This window comes from Jaculus jaculus, chromosome 1, assembly GCF_020740685.1.
Source record: "Jaculus jaculus isolate mJacJac1 chromosome 1, mJacJac1.mat.Y.cur, whole genome shotgun sequence".
Classification (NCBI taxonomy): domain Eukaryota; kingdom Metazoa; phylum Chordata; class Mammalia; order Rodentia; family Dipodidae; genus Jaculus; species Jaculus jaculus.
In genome coordinates, this window is record NC_059102.1 from 32,067,590 (window position 1) to 32,087,426 (window position 19,837).

The 19,837-nt window shown below is 46.1% G+C and overlaps 1 protein-coding gene across 4 annotated transcripts in view; it reads right to left on the minus strand.

The window, feature by feature from the left end:
* The window catches only part of Wbp1l (WW domain binding protein 1 like), a 93,971-nt gene that overhangs the window by 31,678 nt on the left and 42,456 nt on the right, over nucleotides 1–19,837 (minus strand). For 2 of the 4 annotated variants that reach the window (XM_045135208.1, XM_045135215.1), the window contains exon 1: nucleotides 11,145–11,288. The exons of the other annotated variants lie outside the window; for them this stretch is intronic. In XM_045135208.1, coding sequence (XP_044991143.1) covers nucleotides 11,145–11,171 — 27 coding nt within the window. In that variant the 5' untranslated portion in view covers nucleotides 11,172–11,288. Of the gene's footprint in view, nucleotides 1–11,144; nucleotides 11,289–19,837 lie in introns of those variants that run through there. 4 annotated transcript variants of the gene reach the window in all.

Consider the following 19,837-nt stretch of genomic DNA (forward strand, 5'->3'; position numbering starts at 1 on the left):
TTTAATCCCAGCACTCAGGAGGCAGAGGTAGGAGGATCGCCATGAGTTCGAGGCTACCCTGAGATTACATAGTGAGTTCCAGGTCAGCCTGAGCCAAAGTGAGACCCTACCTTGAAAGAACAACAAAACAAACACGCACCAAAAATAAAGAAATAAAAGGTCTCACTACAAATAGATAGTTAAAAGAAGACTTCCGACTACAGACAAGGTGTCCAAGACTGAAAATGTTAAAGAAACAAGAACTTTCTGAAGCATGAGGCCATGAATTTAAGAGGTTAAAACAGCCTCAGATGATTACACCAAACCCAAGCTACAGAAACCAGTAGCTGGTCTTCAATATGGCCTATTATTAAAATGACTGCAGCCTAATCATGTAAGCCACGCAGTTATCTGAGTATGACTGAGCTCTGGCCCCTGCTGGGGAAGGGTCACGATTACTCGGAGTAACAAATGAGATTTCAGTTCCAGAAGGTCCTGGTGTTATCTCCCCCACCACATACACACACAGAATGACCTTAATAAGACATAGTACTGGGGCTGGAGAGATGGCTCAGTGGTTAAAGGAGCTTGCTTATAAAGCCTGACAGCCCAGGTTCACCCACGTAGTATCAGACACAAAAAGTATTATGAGCATCTGCGTGCACACACACACACGTGCTAAAAAAAAAAAAAAAAAAAAGACACAGTACTGCCGGGTGTGGTGGCACATGCTTTTAATCCCAGCATTCAAGAGGCAGAGATAGGAGGACTGCTGTGAGTTCGAGGCCTGCCTGGGACTTCAGAGTGAGTTCCATGTCAGCCTGGGCAAGAGGGAGACCCTACCTCAAAAATAACAATAGGCTGGAGAGATGGCTTAGCAGTTAAGGTGCATGCCTGTAAAGCCTAGGGACCCAGGTTCGATTCTCTAGGACCCACATAAACCAGATGCATGTGGTGGCTCATGCATCTGGAGTTCATTTGCGGTGGCTAGAGGCCCTGGCACACCCATTCTCACTCACTCACTATCTCTCTCTGTTTCAAATAAATAAATAAATATCTTTAAACAACAACAAAGACATAGTACTGACTAAAGGGACATCAAGAGGGAAGATTTGAAATCTCTGGGCACATACGGATTAGAATGCAGCATGAGAAGGTACACCTACTGTCCCTTTATTAACCCTTTCAAGTCAGGCATGGCAGCATAGACTTGTTAGGAGACTGAGGCAGAAGAATCATATGTTCAAAGCCAGCCTCAGCTACATAGTGAAACCCTGTCTAGAAGGCTCATGACTCACTTCCTCAGCATAGCAGAATGCTGTGTTATCAGGAGTTTCTTCCCAGGGTCTCTCCACCTTGGCACTGATGACACTGGAATCAAATAATTCTTTGTTATAGGTGACACTTGTGTATGTTGTAATCTGGTACGCAGCATATCTGGCCTCTAGTCACTATGTAGCAGTAGCAATCACTCACCCAAAGTTGTGTCAGCCCAGTGTCCAGACATTGTCAACTGTCACATGGTGGGGGACGGGGGAGATGCCCCTTGTTTTGAAGCACTTTTTTTTTTTTTTTCGAGGTAGGGTCTCACTCTAGTCCAGGCTGACCTGGAATTCATTATGTAGTCTCAGGGTGGCCTCAAACTCATGGTGATCCTCCTACCTCTGCCTCCCGAGTGCTGGGATTAAAGGCGTGTGCCACCATGCCTGGCGTTTTGAAGCACTTTTAAAAACAATTACACCAATGGGGTACAAAATTGTGTCCTATTCAGTTTTGTTATTGGATCGACTCATAGGCTCCATACTGCAAATTCCCCAAAGGCAGGCCTGATGTCAATGTCACAGAGCATCTACCCAAGCAAAAAATAAAATTAAATTAAAAAAAAATTGAGAGCCTCTTTCTCTAGAAAGCACTGGGACTACAGAGTGAAGAGCCTGAAGACTCAGGCCTCTCAAGCAGGCCTCAGGTCTGTGCAACAGCAATCCTCCAAGGCTTAAAGTCATAGAGAGGTCACTTTCTCTAATTGGTGACAGATCAACCCATGGCTATCTGGCCATAACAGGTTCACAGAAACTTAATTTAAGCTGCTGTTTCAACTATAAGAGAGAAGCAGTATCAGAGAACCACAAGAAGTTCTGGAGAGAGGGAGACTTGTTTTGCAGAAGGCTGGAGTGTGATCTACAAATCCAGAGCCTCACTCGGAGATGGAGGAGTGAATGCACGTGGTATTTTTTGTCTTGTCTTTTGAAACAGGGTCTCACTCTGTAGCCCAAGCTAGCCTCAAACTCAAACTCGCAGTGATCCTCCTGGCTCAGCCACCCAAGGGCTGCAATCACAAGTGTGAGTCATCTTGCCCGGCTTTTACTTCTCCATACTGGGGACTGAACCCAAGGATTTATGCATCTTGGGCAGTAACCAGGGATTTCCAAACACTTGATTGAAAATCACACTGTTTGAGACCTTGCATCAGAGTTGAGTAGGAATTCCTGAAATCATGTGTTTAAGTTAAGCAAGAGAACCAAATGGCAATAAATATTCCAGCCTCCGTGATACAGGGCCCAAGGGAACCAGTTTTATGTGCAACACAACACAATGTCAGTAATAAATCCTATGCTACTGCCAGGAAAAGTATGTTACACTCCAGCCATCTGCAAAGCAAGTCTCCCTCTCTCCAGAACTGCATATGGTTCTCTGACACTGCTCCCCTCTTATAATTTGAAACAGCAACTTCAAATTAAGTCACTTGAGCTGGAGGGATGGCTCAGTGGTTAAGAGGCTTGCTTGCAAAGTCTGACAGCCTAGGTTGGATTGCTCAGTACCCACATAAAGCCAGATGCACAAAGTGGCGCATGCATCTGGTGTTCATATGCAGCAGCAAAAAGCCCTGGTGTGCCAACTGCCTCTCTTTCTGCTTGCAAATAAATAAATAAAAATATTTTTTCCAGCACTCAGGAGGCAGAGGTAGGAGAATCACCAAGAGTTCGAGGCAGCTTAAGACTACGTCAGCCTGGGCCAGAGGGAGACTCTACCTCAAAAAAAAAAGGGGGGGGGGAGCTGGAGAGATGGCCTAGCGGTTAAGGCACTTGCCTGCAAAGCTAAAGGAATCTGGTTTGATTCCTCAGGACCCACCTAAGCCAGATGCACAAGATGGCACATGCATCTGGAGTTTGTTTGCAGGGCTAAAGGCTCTGGCATGTCCATTCTCTCTTTATATCTGCCTTTCTCTAGCTCCCTCAAATAAATTTAAAAAAAAATTTTAACAATTGTTTTTAAAGATTTTTTAAAATTTATTTAGTAGAGACAGAGAGAGTGAATGAGAATGGGCATGCCAGAGCCTCTAGGAACTGCAAATGCATTCCAGACGCATGCGCCCCCTTGTGTATCTGGCTAATGTGGAACCTAGAGAATCAAACTTGAGTCTTCTGGCTGTGCACACACCTTAACTGCTAAGACATCTCTCCAACCCCAATTTTTTTTATCATTTCCCAGGATAGTTTTTTAAATTCTCCCTCCCTCTCTCTTTCTCTCTCTCTCTCTCTGCGTGTGTGTGTGTGTGTGTGTGTGTGTGTGTGTGTGAGAGAGAGAGAGAGAGAGAGAGAGAGAGAGAGAGAGATTGACATTAGGTGTCTTCCTCAGTTGCTTTATTTTGTGAGGCAGGGTCTCTCACTGAACCTGGAGCTCATCAATTCAGCTAGACTAGCTGGCCAGTGAGCAGCCTGGACCCTCCTGTCTCTATGTCCCAAGTGCTAGGATTACAGGCACGCACCATCACAACTGGCTTTTTATGTAGGTCCCGGTGATCCAAAAATCAGGCCCTCAGGTTTGCAAGGCAAGCACTTTATTTTTCCATACTGGGGATTGAAGCATCTCCCCAGCCCTTAACTTCTTAAATGCAGCATGATGCTGTCATCATTTCTGTACAGCTCAGCATGAAGATTTCACTGCTTAGGACCTCTCTGCACAGGGTATAAAGAACACAAAGGCTACAGTTTTCACACACTCTTATTGATGTGTATGTGTAAGTTCAATACATAACAGCATATGCTGATCTACCTATCAATACATAATGCAATACATCACTAAAGAGAACAATACTGTGATTGAAGAAATATAAGATGGGGGATGGGGGCAGGAAGCTGGAGAGATGGCTCAGTGGTTAAGGCACTTGCCAACAAAGTCTAACAATCCAAGTTTGATTACCCAGTACCCACATAAAGCTAAATGCCCAAAGTGGTACATGTATTTGGAGTTCATCTGCAGCAGCTGAAAGGCCTGGCATACTCATTATCTCTGTCTGTCTTTCTTCCCCCTCGGCTTGTAAATATGCAAATAAAAATATTTTTAAAAATACAAGCTGGGGAGGGTAACTCACTTGGTAGACTGCTTGCCTAGCATAAGGTCCTGGGTTCAATCTTCCATAGGAAGAATGAAAGGGGGATGGACAAAAAAAAAAAACAAAAAAAAAAACGCTGGGCGCAGTTTCACTCTAGGCCAGGCTAACCTGGAATTCACTATGTAGTCTCAGGGTGGCCTTGATCTCAACACAATCCTACCTCTGTCTCCCAAGTGCTGGGATTAAAGGCATGTGCCACCGTGCCTGGCTGCAGTCATTTTTAAATATCCCCAAATTATTCTGTGGAATAAAATTTACCTCTTCAAGTAAAAGGGGTGGGAAGGGGTAGGTCCAACTCCTAGGGTAATACTGGAGGAAGTGACTGTTGTTTTTGGCTGTCCTAGATAAAAATGTGAAAATCAGCAGATATAATCCTTTTGTCTCCACTAGGTTGCACCCCATCCACTGCTTTTTCATCAGAGATGTGATTTAAAAAAAAAAAAAATGCCAGACTCCTCTTCAGCAGAAACCTCTTTCAACAGACGGCTAAGTTTAAAAAAATGCACCTAAGGGCTAGAGAGATGACTTAGCAATTAAGGAGCTTGCCTGCAAAACCTAAGGACCCATGATCAACTCCCCAGATCCTACGTAAGCCAGACACGCAAGGTGATGCATGCACATAGGTCGGCGCACATGTCTGCACTTCGATGGTAGTGGCTGGAGGCCCTGGTGTACCAATTCGCTCTCTCATTAAAAAGAATTTTTTTTTTAATGCACCTAAAGCAGGCTTGGGTAAAAACCACCTTCCTCACTTTTGGGAAAACTGGGGAACAGTCACCTGCAGGATTTTTACATCCATTTAGATAAAGATTCTGGCGCAACCTTTGGTAGTACAAACAAGTGCCACCTTGGTGGCTGCTGCGTTCCAAGCAGGATCTTGCTTCATTGTCCTGAATCTGGTGGAGGAAGGCTAAGGCCAGAGGATCAGAGAGACTGGAAGTCCTCTGCAGGACACAAAACAGGGAGCTGGGAAGAGGCCTGCAGCAGACTCTGGGGGGTGGCTCCAAGTCAGAGTGCTACATAGCAACCAAGGACATCCTCACTCCATCACGACCACACCTCCCTAGGGTGAGCTACAGCACAGAACCCCAAGTTTGAGACACATGGGTGTCTGGACTGAAGTAATTCATAGCCCCTCGATAAATGTTGGCCAATATTTAGCAGTTCTGGATTAAACTGAAAGAGACAGAAAGGGCATGCCAGGGCCTCTAGCTACTGCAACCAACTTCAGATGCATGTGGCATCTTGTGCTTCTGGCTTTACATGGGTACTAGGGAATCAAACCTCAGTCCTTTAGCTTGGCTGGCAAGTGCCTTAACTGCTAAGCCATCTCTCCAACCCCGTTTTTTATTTAAAACTTCAGAGGTAAGACAGAGGAGTGTGTGTGTGTGAGCAGTGGCATGCCAGAGCCTCTTGCTGCTATAAACAAAAGCTCTAGATGCATGCGCCACTTGGTGCATCTGACTTTACCTGGGAACTCAGGAACTGAACCCAGGTTGTCAGGGTTGGCAAACAAGCATCTTTAACCACTGAGCCATCTCCCTAGCCCTAATCTTATTTATTTCTATTTTTGGGTTTTTTGAGGTAGGGTCCCTGTCTAGCCCAGGCTGACCTGGAATTCACTATGTAGTCTCAGGCTAGCTTCAAATTCACAGTGATCCTCCTACCTCTGCCTCTCAAGGGCTGGGATTAAAGGCGTGCACCACCACACACAGCTATTTTGATTTTTAAAAGAGGATCCACCAGAATTACTAAATCAATGCCTTCTGACTCGAACATGAACTCTTTTAATTATTTATTTACTTATTTTGAGAGAGAGAGAGAAGGAGGCAGAGAAAGAAAGAACAGGCATGCCAGGGCCTTTCAGCCACCGTGAACAAGCTCCAGACGCATGTGCCCCTTGCGTGCATGTGCGACATTACACACCTGCATCACTGCATCTGGTTACATGGGATCTGAATATTCAAAAATGCATTCTTAGGCTTCACAGGCAAACACTTGAACCACTAAGTCATCTCTCCGGCCCAATTATTATTATTGTTATCATTTTATTTATTTATTTTTTGTTTGTTTTTGAGGTAGGGTCTCACTCTAGCTCAGGCTGACCTGGAAGTCACTATGTAGTCTCAGGAGCCTCGAACTCACGGTGATCCTCCTACCTCTGCCTCCCGAGTGCTGGGATTAAAGGTGTGCGCCAGCACGCCCAGCTCTGTTATCATTGTATTTTTGAGACAGAGAGAGAGAATAGAATTCACGCTAATAAACAGAACAAGTGCTTGCTGTTGTAATTTTGTTTTATGAATATCAATCATCTACTTTCTGGTATATATGTCAATTCTCTCAGCCAGAAAAAAAAAAAACAAAACCTATTTCCTGATTGTGACAGACAATAAAGAGATAGTATGCCCAACTATGTATTGTTTACACAATTTGGCATGTGGTAGCATATCATGAAAGCTTCTAAGCTTTAACTCCTCTAAGTACTAAAAAGACTCTTCTTTGATCAGCATGTAGCCAGGTATTCTAGCTAGACAGTGTCGCTGTCCCTTGTGCAAAGAACTCATCGACCCTGTGGCCCACTTGCCCTTTACAGCCGCTGAAGTCACGCCACACTCGTTATCAAATTAAAGGGCATGAATACGTCCTTCTACAATGTCTCTACTAAGGACACCTGGGGAGCCTAGATTCTTTGTATCAGGCAAACTCAATCCCAAGACTTGGGGATGAAACAGTTTCCCTTCTCATCTTAGGAACAAACAAAAACAACACTCCTAACCTGATCTGTCTGGAGTGCTCCTTCCTCCAGCTCAGATATCTGGTAAACTCCTACCCATCCGTCGAGACGCAGATCAGATATCACCTTCTCAGGAAAGCCCTCCCTGTCAGTGTCCAAGCCAGCCTGATTTAGCAGTGTCCCCACCCTCATGACATTCCTGTTACACTGTTATGCAAGCATACTGTCTTGTCACCAAACCCTGGAGGCCTGTCTCTCAAAACGCAGCCAGAAACAACCTGGGTCAGGAACACTTGCGGAACTTAAAAGAAACACATGCTCCTGGCCTGGGCTTCAGCCCTACAGAATCTACATGTGGATAATTCCCTGGAAGGATCTTGTAGTTTTGCACCTTTGGGGGAGGACACACTGAGTACATGGGCAAAGTCTCTACCTGGCAGCGAGATATTCAGTAGATGTGGCAAGCATGAGACTTCCACATTTGCCACATTGCAAATGGCAATACAGGGAGCTAGGGCGGTGTCTTATCCTGGGCTGGGGAAGACATAAGCACGCCCCAACCAGACAATGTAGCGATCCTGCTCCACTCTCCACTCGCCCATAACACAGCCTAGTGAGAAAGATCAAAGATCTGAAAAGATCCAGGTTGGGGGAAAAAAAAAAAAAAAAGAAGGAGAAGCCAGGCATGTGGTGGCACACACCTTTAATCCCAGCACTTGGGAGGCAGAGGTAGGAGGATCACCATGAGTTCAAGGCCAGCCTGAGACTACATAGTGAATTCCAGGTCAGCCTGGGCTAGAGTGAGACCCTACATAAAAAAAAAAAAAAAAAAAAGAGAGAGAGAGAGAGAGAAAGGGGGAGCCACAAAAGTTTTAATTATCATTTCTTCAGCTAAGGGAACAACTTTGGGCAAGTAACTTTTGTATGCCTCAGTTTGCACGTCTACAGCTAACACTATCACAACAGACACAGAATTGTGGCCAAACCTGATGGCTCCTGAGTGTAATCTCAGCACCTACGAAGCTAAGGCTGACGTTCAAGGCCAGCCTCGGCTACAGTGTGAGTACGTTATGTATGATAAAAACCAAGTCTAGATGTATCTTTCCTCATTCTTATAAAACAGAATAATCCCCAAATAATCCTTAGATTTGCATGGCTCTAATACAAAACATATTTACCCTGACATAAAAATGCTAGAAATAGGGCTGGAGAGATGGCTTAGCGGTTAAGCGCTTGCCTGTGAAGCCTAAGGACCCCGGTTTGAGGCTCGGTTCCCCAGGTCCCACGTTAGCCAGATGCACAAGAGGGCGCACGCGTCTGGAGTTCGTTTGCAGAGGCTGGAAGCCCTGGCGCGCCCATTCCCTCTTTCTGTCTTTCTGTCTTTCTCTCTGTGTCTATTGTTCTCAAATAAATAAATAAATAAAAATAATTTTTAAAAAAAATGCTAGAAATAACACAAGATTACATAGCCAAAATGCTTCAAGTTGGTACAGGCAAGGTTTGAGCTACAGAAGTCAAGAGCGTGAATGGTCTGTTACAGGCCCTCTCTCTGTCCAGCCTTCTGCCACAACACTGGTCAGAAACAGGCTTAGAAAACTGCTATTGGTCCGTTAAGACACCACTTGGTTGAGTGGGGTTCTGAGACCCACAGGTCCCTGCTGTCCCGTCACCTCAGGAAGACATAAGTCAGCACACACCAAGCGACAGGTACACATGTGCACTGAGCTCACTCACACCCTCCACCTCGGCTAAGGGTCTGGTTCAGCAGCTTCGGTTCCTATACCCCATCGGTCTGCATCCTTGAAGTCTGAGTGAAGGGCTGGGGAGATGGCTCAGGCCTGACAGAGTTGAGGTTAGCTCCCCAGAACCCATATAAAGCCACACGTGTAACATGAGGATCTGTGCTTGCAGCACATCCGCAGAAGAAGGGAGACAGAGACAGGACAATCCCAAAGACACAAGGTCAGCTTCTCTGGCGGATACAACGACAAGACAGACCCTGCCTCAAAACAAGGAGGAAGGTGAAGACCAAAACTTGGTTGTCCACACACCTCCACATGCACGTCATGACATATCCCTACCCACACTCACACATGAACAAACACATCATGTACCCAAACACAAACCCAGTGGATTTTGAAGAAACAAAGAGTCAGCAAATGCAATTAATAGTGAAAAGGCTAGGGATGTAGCCCAGCAGTAGAGCACTTGTCCAGCATGAGTGCAGCCCTGGGTTCCAAACCAGCAACACACACACACACACACACACACACACACATGCGCGCTCGCGGATGGAAAAGTTAGGAGCTTACTAAATGACTCTCTTGGCCATCCAAGGTACTAATGTTTTACACACATTCTTTTGTGAAACCCACTTCAAGAAAGTTATTATTGCCGGGCGTGGTGGTGCACGCCTTTAATCCCGGCACTCGGGAGGCAGAGGTAGGAGGATCACCGTGAGTTCAAGGCCACCCTGAGACTACATAGTGAATTCCAGGTCAGCCTGGGCTACAGTGAGACCCTACCTCGAAAAAAACCAAAAAAAAAAAAAAAAGTTATTATTGAAGTATTATTATCCACGCCGGGAGTGGTGGTGTACGCCTTTAATCCCAGCACTCAGGAGGCAGAGGAAGGAGGATGGCTGTGAGTTCCGGGGTCAGCCTGCGCTGGAGTGAGACCCTATCTCAAAAGAAAAATCAAAAACAAAGAAGTATTTCTACCTGCATTTCAAAGACAGGGTTCAGAGCCAGTAACTGGCCTGCCCACGACCTTGAGGGAGCCCAAATATGAACGCTGATCTTCCTAGCTCCCCAGCCCTGCTCTTTCCACCCGATCAGGTGGGCTCCTCTGGCCCGCCACCTGCTGACAAAGCACGGGCTGTTTTGTCCACCCTGTTTCCAATACGCGCTCACTCGGCTCATGAGTAAAGGCAACTTTTCTGGGGGAGGGAGTAAGGAGTGCTCCGTATCAACAGTGCCAAAGGGACACTTTGGAGATTAACAAGGGCAGTGTCGGAATGTCTGCAGCTCTTTCCCCAAGCTACTTCTGGAGCACTTCACGTAACCTCAGGCGCACCTGCTCACCTAGCACTCGGCCCACAGTGAGCGGAACCGGTTGGCCCCAGAGACTTCCCTCTAGGCTTGGGGTCTGAGCTTCCCCTGGCCTTGCTTCCCCTGGGGACAGGCCACAGAGGGTGTGTGTGCCTGTCCCCACCCCTCTTGCAGCCCTGCGGCTGGGTACAGTTACACATTCCGATACACACAAGCCTCTCAGACCAAAGAGGGAGTGGGGGAGTCTAGCTCTCAACGCCCTGGAACAAATACTTGGCAACTGCTAGGTCCTGTTCTCGGCGGACAGCAGCTGGGCCCTTCCTACTGCTTTCTCATGCCACACCAGGTTACCGGCTGTAATTTAGAGCCCCCACTTCAAGGGTGGCTCACAAAGCAATCAAGTCTCTGCCACAGGGTTCTGCTTGCCTTGCAAATCAGTCAGCAGGACCAAAACAGGACCAATTTCACACTCTGTCCTCCTGACATGTCCAGGATCCCTCAGCTACACAGTCCGGCCAATGTTCAAAGCAAGACAGCTGACCTCTTACGAAGGGAAGAACAGAACCCCCTAGATCTGCCCACCTCTGCCCCACTCCCTTCAGAACCAGAGGACTGGGAAAAAATCTCTGCTAATCAACAAATCAAAATGGAGAAGGAAGAAAAGGGGGTTTTGAGCAAGAATCCCACTTGGCTTCTCCCCCACACCCCTAGCCTTACCCTTCAACTGTTTCCTCAAAAAAACCTGTGCAAATGGTTTCGTCTGATGGAAAATCAAACATGGCCAGCCTTACAGCCACCTCAGGGATGTAGGGGGTTAAGAATATGGTGGAGAGACAGCTAGCAATTTGTGTGTGGGAGCTGGCCTGTCAGGAAGGACTGAGCCATTTTCTAAAGTGGGCCCTCCACCCAACGCAGCAATACAGTAAACAGCCCCCACCCTGCCTCCCTTCCAGCCCAGCCCACAAGCCATGGAGAACCAGTCAATTACCTGTCTAAGCCCCAAAAGGAAAGGCATCCTGCAAGAGCATCGTCCACATTAACGTTTGGAACAAAGGGCTCTTAAAAGTTAAGGTCTTGGAGTGAGCATGGTCCCTGGTGGGTCTGCCACTCAGCTCGATTAACCGGCCTTCCTGAGCAAAGAAGAGAAAGTAAATAGAGTCCTGGGACCCAGCAGGCTGCTCCCCTTGCTCTCCTCACTACTCCCTCCCTCCCCCCCACCCCGCACCCCGCCTGGCTCCGACCCACCCCCACCTTCTCGTGACATATCTCAGACGCAGCACAGCCCAAGCTGTCTGCCAAGGGGGAAATGACATCAGTTCAGGCACAGCAGAAACAACTTCAGACAGCTGCTGAGGAATACTGAGAAGGATGTGCTGCAAACCCATGATGCCAGCAGGACCCACCTAGAGACCTAGAGCTGGGGCCTGCAGCTGGGCACAGCCCCATGAGGCTGCAGGAGAGGGCATGGCCCCGGGTGAGGGCTGCTGCTCACTCCTGCTAGCTCCCTTTAGCTTCACCGGCTCTGAGCGGGCTCCACAGGCATAAATCAAGTCTAGGAAGCTGAAAAGCAATGTGCTGCTCTGAATACGGACCAGTTCCCGAGGCATTGTTTCTCCTCCTTGGGAAAAGGACATGAAGCCTGGTGACTGGGAGTTTCACAGAAACTTTCCCACCCCCAACCCGGCCACAGCCAGGGCTCAGTAAACAATAGCACAGTTAAGCTGGCTGTCCCAATCCTCTCTAGGAGAGGAGGCACCTCTTCCGGGCGAAGGTGGAACATTCTACCTTGGACCCTGTCTGGGGCCGGAGGGTTTCTATTTCATAAACAAACTGTACATGCGAAGGTGCCAACATCTTTCCTCACTTATCTTACAAAGGGTACAACAAGTCCCACCGCAGCCGCCCAGTTGCCAGTAAAGCGGACCGGCTATATTTAAACCCACTCGGGCTTCGGAACAGTTCACTCCCTGAGGTGTGTGGTGCTTCCTTCTGCTTTGTTCAGTTTGAGGGAAAAAGCATTCTTAAAAGCAAGCTCTGCCCAAGACACAAAGACTCTGGGGTCGGCGTCCTGATCTGACTTTTCCTGGTCATGATGTAAGCCAATTCCCTTCCAAGCCTCTGTCTGCTCAACAGCAGGTTTCTTCAGACTGCAATATCCTATACCAAAAACAGCAGCAGCAAAGGACAAAAGGTCCATGCTTAGGTGTGTATTTGCAGAAACGACATTTATTTAGAGCATGTGTGTGTGTGTGAGGTGTGTGTGTGTGTGTGTGTGTTGCTAGAGACTGAGCCTCACCATACTAAGGACCCTTTCTCATTGAGCTGTATTTCCAGCCCAGAAATAACTGTTGAAAAGAACAGTCATCAAATGAAACTTCTAAGTTTCTTTTTTGTTTTTTTTTTTTGGAGGTAAGTTTCACTCTAGCCCAGGTTGACCTGGAACTCACTCTGGAGTCCCAGGCTGGCCTCAAACTCACAGTGATTTTCCTACTGCCTCCCATGGGCTGGGATTAAAGCAGTGCACCACCACGCCTGACCCCAAAGTTACTTTCTAATAACTTCCTAGACTGCAAATTAATTAATATTTTCCATGACTCAGAGTAAATATATCCCATCTTGCTTTCCTTGTATTTTTTTGCAGCAATTTTCCTTCAGTAATGTTTATTGAAGGCCTCTGAAACAGTGGCACCATGCTGGGTATGACTCTTGTAAATCAAAAATGACTCTGCTGGGCAAGGTGGCACACACCTTTAATCCCAGCACTCAGGTGGCAGAGGTAGGGATATTGCCATGAGTTCAAGGAATGAGGCACTACCTCAAAAAAAAAAAAAAAAAAAAAAGACTCTTGCAAATTAGTATCTCAAACCTCCCTCCCCCCAGGACAATAAATTAGCAGCGCACAACACTGGAACACAGTGAGGTGGCAGAGTCCTTTTTGATCATTAGAATCCAGACGCATGATGTGCCTGCTGCAGGTCACCACTGATGGTCAAGGTCACATTGACTTTTCTGTCAAGAAAATGAATGTGCCAAACTGCCTGAGACACTTCCCTGAGACTCATGAAACAATAGCTCCCAACCTCTTTGCTATGAAGAAAAGAACAGGGCTGGTGTACAGAGAGGTGGCTTCTGCAGGTGCCTGAGGCCTGGGAAACCATTCTTAACAAATAATGTATCCTCAAGACATGCCCGGTCTGGCCTCGTGCCCTCACAAACAGGCCAAATTGCCTGCCTGAGAGGTGAGACTGGACATCAAGGCACACGGTTAGAAGACGATGAGTGAAGCTGCTTTCAACCCCCTCCTCCCATTTATTTCTTCGGTTTCCTGGCAACCGCTGAGAATCAGAAAACACATGCAGCACAATTAACTCTGGCAAGTGAACTGGAGGAAAGAGTATCTTCAGCCCCTCCTGGGTGACTCTGGCCTGCGCCAACCTAACAAGACAGACAGGCACCTGCAGTTCTCCGGAAACAGTACCATGACATCAGCCTGCCCATTCATTCATGCCTCCCACTGATTGCCTACTGCATGCCAGGCACTGTTCTCGGCATGGGGGATTCCACCATGACCAAATCATGCCCCACACCTTGCTCTGATAGGCTGTGGAGGTGTTCCATATTTTTTTCTGTTCTTTTTTTGGGGGGAGGGTGGGGGAGTCTGTGTTTGAGACAGGACCTTATGAAGCACAGGGTGGCCTTGAACTCACTATCAAGCACTCAATCATGCTGAGCTTCTGATCCCCAGGCATGAGACACCATGCCTGGATGTGCAGTGCCAGGGATGGAAAGCAGGGTTTTGTGCAAGCTAGGTAGGCACCCTACTTAGCTGAGCCACATCTCCAGCCCCACATTTCTAAATATTATTTATCAGTGCTGACATTGGAAAAAAAAATGTTACTATAATTTTTTATACAGGGGGAATGTATATAAAAATTCAATCAAGGCCAGGCACAGTGGTACACAGCTATAAACCCAGCACTCAGGAGGTTGAGGTAGGACTGCTATGAGTTTGAGTCTAGCCTGAGACTACATAGTAAATTCCAGGTCAGCCTGGGCTAGAGAGAGACCCTACCTCAAAAGAAATAATTCATCCAAATAATCAAAATTGCATTACAAATTGGGCATGGTGGCACATGCCTTTAATCCCAGCACTTGGAAGGCTGAGATAGGAATAATCACTGTGAGTTCAAGGACAGCCTGAGACTACAGAGTGAATTCCAAGTAAACCTGGGCTAGAGAGAAACCCTACCTCAGAAAAGAAAATGTATGTGTGTGTGTGTGTGTGTGTGTGCGTGTAAAATAAATAAATACATACATACATATATATATATGTATGTATATATATATAAAACAGAATAATTTCCCCCTAACAAGCCATCCTCTTATAAATGTTACTCAAGGCAGGGTTTCTAAAATTTTAATTTATTTGCACGTGTGTGTCTCTGTGTGTGGGTATACCAGGATCTCTTGCTGCTTCTAGTGAACACCCATCTGACTTTATGTGGGTGGCTGGGGAACTGAAACCAAACCAGCAAGCTTTGTAAGCAAATGCCTTCAGCCACTGAGCCATCTGCCCAGGGTTTCTAATCAACAGTTGTCTGCATTTATCTTCATGGAAGATCATAAATGTCTGAGCCGAAGGTGGCATCTCACCTAGAAGCGTTACAGCTAGTGCCGCTTCACCCACCCTGGAAGAATGACTACAGACAATTTTCTCACCACCCCACTTCTTGCCCAGCCCCTTGCTGACTAAGCTCCTCAAAGCACCTCACCAAGATCCTGGGATGAGGAGAGGAGGAGGCCGAATTGACAAATGCAGCCATTCTTGGGAAGGTGAGCTCACTCTCTACCATGTCCCTGAGATATTACCACAACCTAGTGACAAGTATCATCACCATGGTCTCCTCAGATTTGGGATCTTTGAAGCAAAATGATCATGAGTTTCTTCTGCCAGCTGGGAAAACAAACAAAAGAAACAAAAACAAAAAGGCATTTTTACTTCATCTTAAGTGACCCAGGCTCAGCTCATACACTATGAGCTACAAGTTGGGCAAATCCTTCTTCAAATAATTTAATTCAATTGTCTGCCAACGCAGAATTAAATTCAGCCTTCAATTTCTCAACTTAAAAAATAGTAAAAGGAAGTCATACTAAACTAGAATTAAGAGGGATTATGTTGTCAAAATACTATAGGCTAACCACTACTTACGGCCTCAAGCAGTGTCTTCCGTTAGCCCAGCCCTCTCTTCCCCAGAGAACTCTCAAAGACACTACTGCTGAGAACGTTATTCTTTGGGTTCTGTTTAACTTATTTGTTTTCATTTTCATTTTTATTTATTTATTTGAGAGAGAGAAAGGGGCAGAGAGAGGGAGAGAGAGAATAGGCGCGCCAGGGCCTCCAGCCACTGCAAACGAACTCCAGATGCATGTGCCCCCTTGTGCATCTGGCTTATGTGGGTCCTGGGGAATCGAACCAGGATCCTTTGGCTTTGTAGGCAAGTGCCTTAACCACTAAGCTATCTCTCCAGCCCTGATTAAGTTAATTTTTAAAGAGAAAGGGCTGGGGAGATGATGCGGCAGATAGAAGTGGCTGCTCTACAAGCATGAAGACCTGGGTTCAGTTCCCAGCACCCACGTAAAATGCTAGGCATGGCCACACATCTGTAACCTCAGGGCTGAGAGGGGCAGACATGGAAGGATCATCAGAACTAGCTGCTCAGCCACTCTGACCGAAAAACAGCAGCTCCAGGTTCAGTGAGAAACTCCACCTCAAGGAACTAAAGCAAATGAGTGGGAGGAGAGGATGCCCAATGTTCTTCACTAGCCTCTACATACATGTTCACAAGACACACACATGCATATACCTCACACATGCAAAAATTTTTAAAAGACATACTGCAACATATATGTTCATAGATGTCACTCTTTTACTATAATCAGTTTGTTTTTTTTTTTGTTTTTTTTTTTTTAAATTTTTATTAACATTTTCCATGATTATAAAATATATCCCATGGTAATTCCCTCCCTCCCCACCCCCACACTTTCCCGTTTGAAATTCCATTCTCAGTCATATTACCTCCCCATTACAATCATTGTAATTACATATATACAATATCAACCTATTAAGTATCCTCTTCCCTTCCTTTCTCCACCCTTTATGTCTCCTTTTCAACTTACTGGCCTCTGCTACTAAGTATTTTCATTCTCACACAGAAGCCCAGTCATCTGTAGCTAGGATCCCCATATGAGGGAGAACATGTGGCGCTTGGCTTTCTGGGCCTGGGTTACCTGACTTAGTATAATACTTTCCAGGTCCATCCATTTTTCTGCAAATTTCATAACTTCATTTTTCTTTACCGCTGAGTAGAACTCCATTGTATAAATGTACCACATCTTCATTATCCACTCATCTGTTGAGGGACATCTAGGCTGGTTCCATTTCCCAGCTATTATAAATTGAGCAGCAATAAACATGGTTGAGCATGTTATCAGTTTGTTTTTTTAAGTAAGCAAGCAAGCAAGAGAGAGAGAAGAGCGACAGAAAGAGAATGGGCGCACCAGGACCTTCAGCCGCTGCAGACGAACTCCAGACTCATGCACTACTTTGTGCATCTGACTTTATGTGAGCACTGGGGAACTGAACCCCAGGCAAGCACCTTAACTGCTGAGCCATCTTTCCAGTACAACTTAAGTCTTTTGATGGCACTGTTTATACATTGACCACTTTAAATTTCATGTTATTTGCACACCTGTGTGCACATACACATGTACACGTGCACACACACCTGGGTTTTTTTTGCCACAATGCAAATGAATGCTTGTTGGCTTCATATAGGTGACTGGAAAATTGAAAACAGGCCAGCAGGCTCTGAGAGCATCTTTAATGGCTGAGCCATCTTCCCCATTTATGCCTTTTAAATCCTGGGAACAGAAGAAGAGTTTCTATCTAACCAACATCTCAATAACACAATCCCGTGATGTAGTATTATTATTCTTTTTTTTTTTTTTTTTTTTTTTGGTTTTTCGAGGTAGGGTCTCACTCTGATCCAGGCTGACCTGGAATTAACTCTGTCATCTCAGGGTGGCCTTGAACTCATGGCAATCCTCCTACCTCTGCCTGGGATTAAAGGCGTGTGCCACCACGCCCGGCTCTTGTTATTCTTTTTTTGTTGTTTTGTTTTTCGAGGTAGGGTCTCGCTCTAGCCCACGCTGACCAGGAATTCACTATGTAGTCTCAGGCTGGCCTTGAACTCGACAGCAATCTGCCTACCTCAGTCTCCCAAGTGCTGGGATTAAAGGCAAACACCACCACACCCAGCAATTATTTTTTAATGTATGCTTTTTAATTAAATACTTATTTGAGAGGGAAAGAATGAGCATGCCAAGGCCTCTCGATACTGAAAACAAACTCCAGATGCATGTGCCATTTTGTGCACCTGATTTATGTGGGTGCTGGGGAATCAAATCTGGGTCCTTAGACTTCACAGGCTTAAGTAGACTTAAGTGCTATACCATCTTTCCAGCCCTAAAGTATATTTTTATTTATTTGAGTGATTATGGGCATGCCAGGGCCTCCTACTACTGCAAATGAACTCCAGATGCGTGTGCCACTTTGTTCGTCTGGCTCTTACATGGGTACTGGGGAACTGAACCTAGGCCATCAGACTTTGCAAGCAAGTGCCTTTAATTGCTGAGCCATCATTCTAGCCCTAATGTATTATTATTACCACTATTCTTCAGTTGCAGAAACTGAGGCATACTTATTAATTCATATAATCTAAGGTCACACAGCTTGCCTAGGAAAACAAGGATTCAGATGAAGTCTCTGGCTTCAAAGAGTCAGATATTAGGGGCTGGAGAGATGGCTCAGTGGTTAATACACTTGCCTGCAAACCTAAGGACCCACGTTAGATTCCTCAGTACCCATGTAAAACCAGATGCACGAGGGAGCACATGTGTCTGGAGTTTGTTTGCAGTGACTAGACACCCCGGTGTGTCCATTCTCTATCTCTCTCTCATAAATAAATAAATAAAAAAAATATTTTTCTAAAAAAGGGTAAGATATTAATTAGACCAGAGCCATAAACAGAGGAAAAAAAAACAAAAATCAAAAATGAGGGTCAGGGCTGGATAGATGGCTTAGTGGTTATGGCACTTGCCTGTGAAGCTTAAGGATCCACGTTCAACTCTCCAGATCCCATTAGCCAGAAGCACAAAGGTAGGGAAGCGCAAGGACGCACATCCCCACTAGGTGGCACAAGCGTCTGGAGTTCAATTTCAGTGGCCGAGGCCCTGGTGTACCAATTCTCTCTCTGTCTCCCTAACAAAGTAATAACAATAAAAATAAAAGTTGAGGGACAAATGAATGCTCAACAGACACACAGATCCCTGTTGTGCTCAAGATCCCTACTTACACCGCGCTGGGGCTGACAGTGGTGGTGTGGAGAGTCACATGTGGACTTGGGGTCCTCGGGACTCATTGAAGAGCCGCGCTCAGTGAGGTAAATAACTGAGGAAGTACTCAGGTCCTCATACAACAGAGCCCCCACAGGGAACAAGCAGGAGACGTGCCTGGGCCCTGCTTCCCCGGCACCTTGTGGGACTGTTCCCACCCCCAGATCCTGTGGCCCACTGAGGCTGATGGAGGCAGAGAGCTGAAGATTGGGGGTATCTTCTGGGTATCTTATCTCACAATCAAGGAATCTGCAGAAAGAAGGGTGTTGTCAGAACAGAACAGTAAGTGCTAGGCTTCTAGAGTAGCAGATAATCTCCAGGCCTCAGGACATCTTATTTCCAAGAGCTTTCAGTCAAGGCTGTGGTGCGGGCAGCACAGAACATCTAAGATAAGACTTCTTTCTCAGGCCTGGGCACAGACCCATTTAATGCCTGAGAGTTCCAGCTTGGGTGGCGGGGAGGGATGAAGAGGTCCCCAGTCTAAGTTACAGAGAGAAAGGGAGACTCTTCCTCAGAGGAACATGGGGCTGCGCACCAACAAAAAGATCCTGAAGCAATTATTGTGGGGAATTCCATGGATCGAATTCCAAATGCAGACAGAAGTTTGTAGATCTCCCTGCCTGGCAGAAGTGCAAACAGTTGCTCAGCTGCTAGAAACCAAGAGTTCTGGCTTATCTATATCCTGGGGCTGAACAAAGGCAGACCTGCTGAGGCAAGAAACATGCATCTCTCCTGGCTTCTTAGTAAGACAAGGAGTTCTACAAGTCACATGGCTCACTCCTACAAGCGGCAGAAAAAGCTGGTTCCTTTCCTCTTACTGAATTTTCAGGACAGACAGCTTAGGTAAACAGTCCTTAACTGCAGTATGCAATCACTTGTTACACATCAAATGATATTCAGAGAAGGAGCATTCCAATAGTTGTTGATGTCTCTCATTTCACAGATGGAATAACTTGCATGTTAGTGAAATTAGGTAACTCAATCAAGGTTGTGCACCTCTCAGGCCATGGAGCCAGCATTTCAACCGGGCCTGTGTGGCTCCACAATGGCGTGGACATACATGGAGATGGTATTTTTATTTTATTTTTTGGCTTAAAAATTATTTATTTATTTGAGAGAGAGAGAAGAGGCAGATAGAGAGAGAAAGAGAGATGGGAAGAGAATGGGTGTGCCAGGGTCTCCAGCCACTGCAAAAGAACTCCAGACACATGTGTCACTTGTACATCT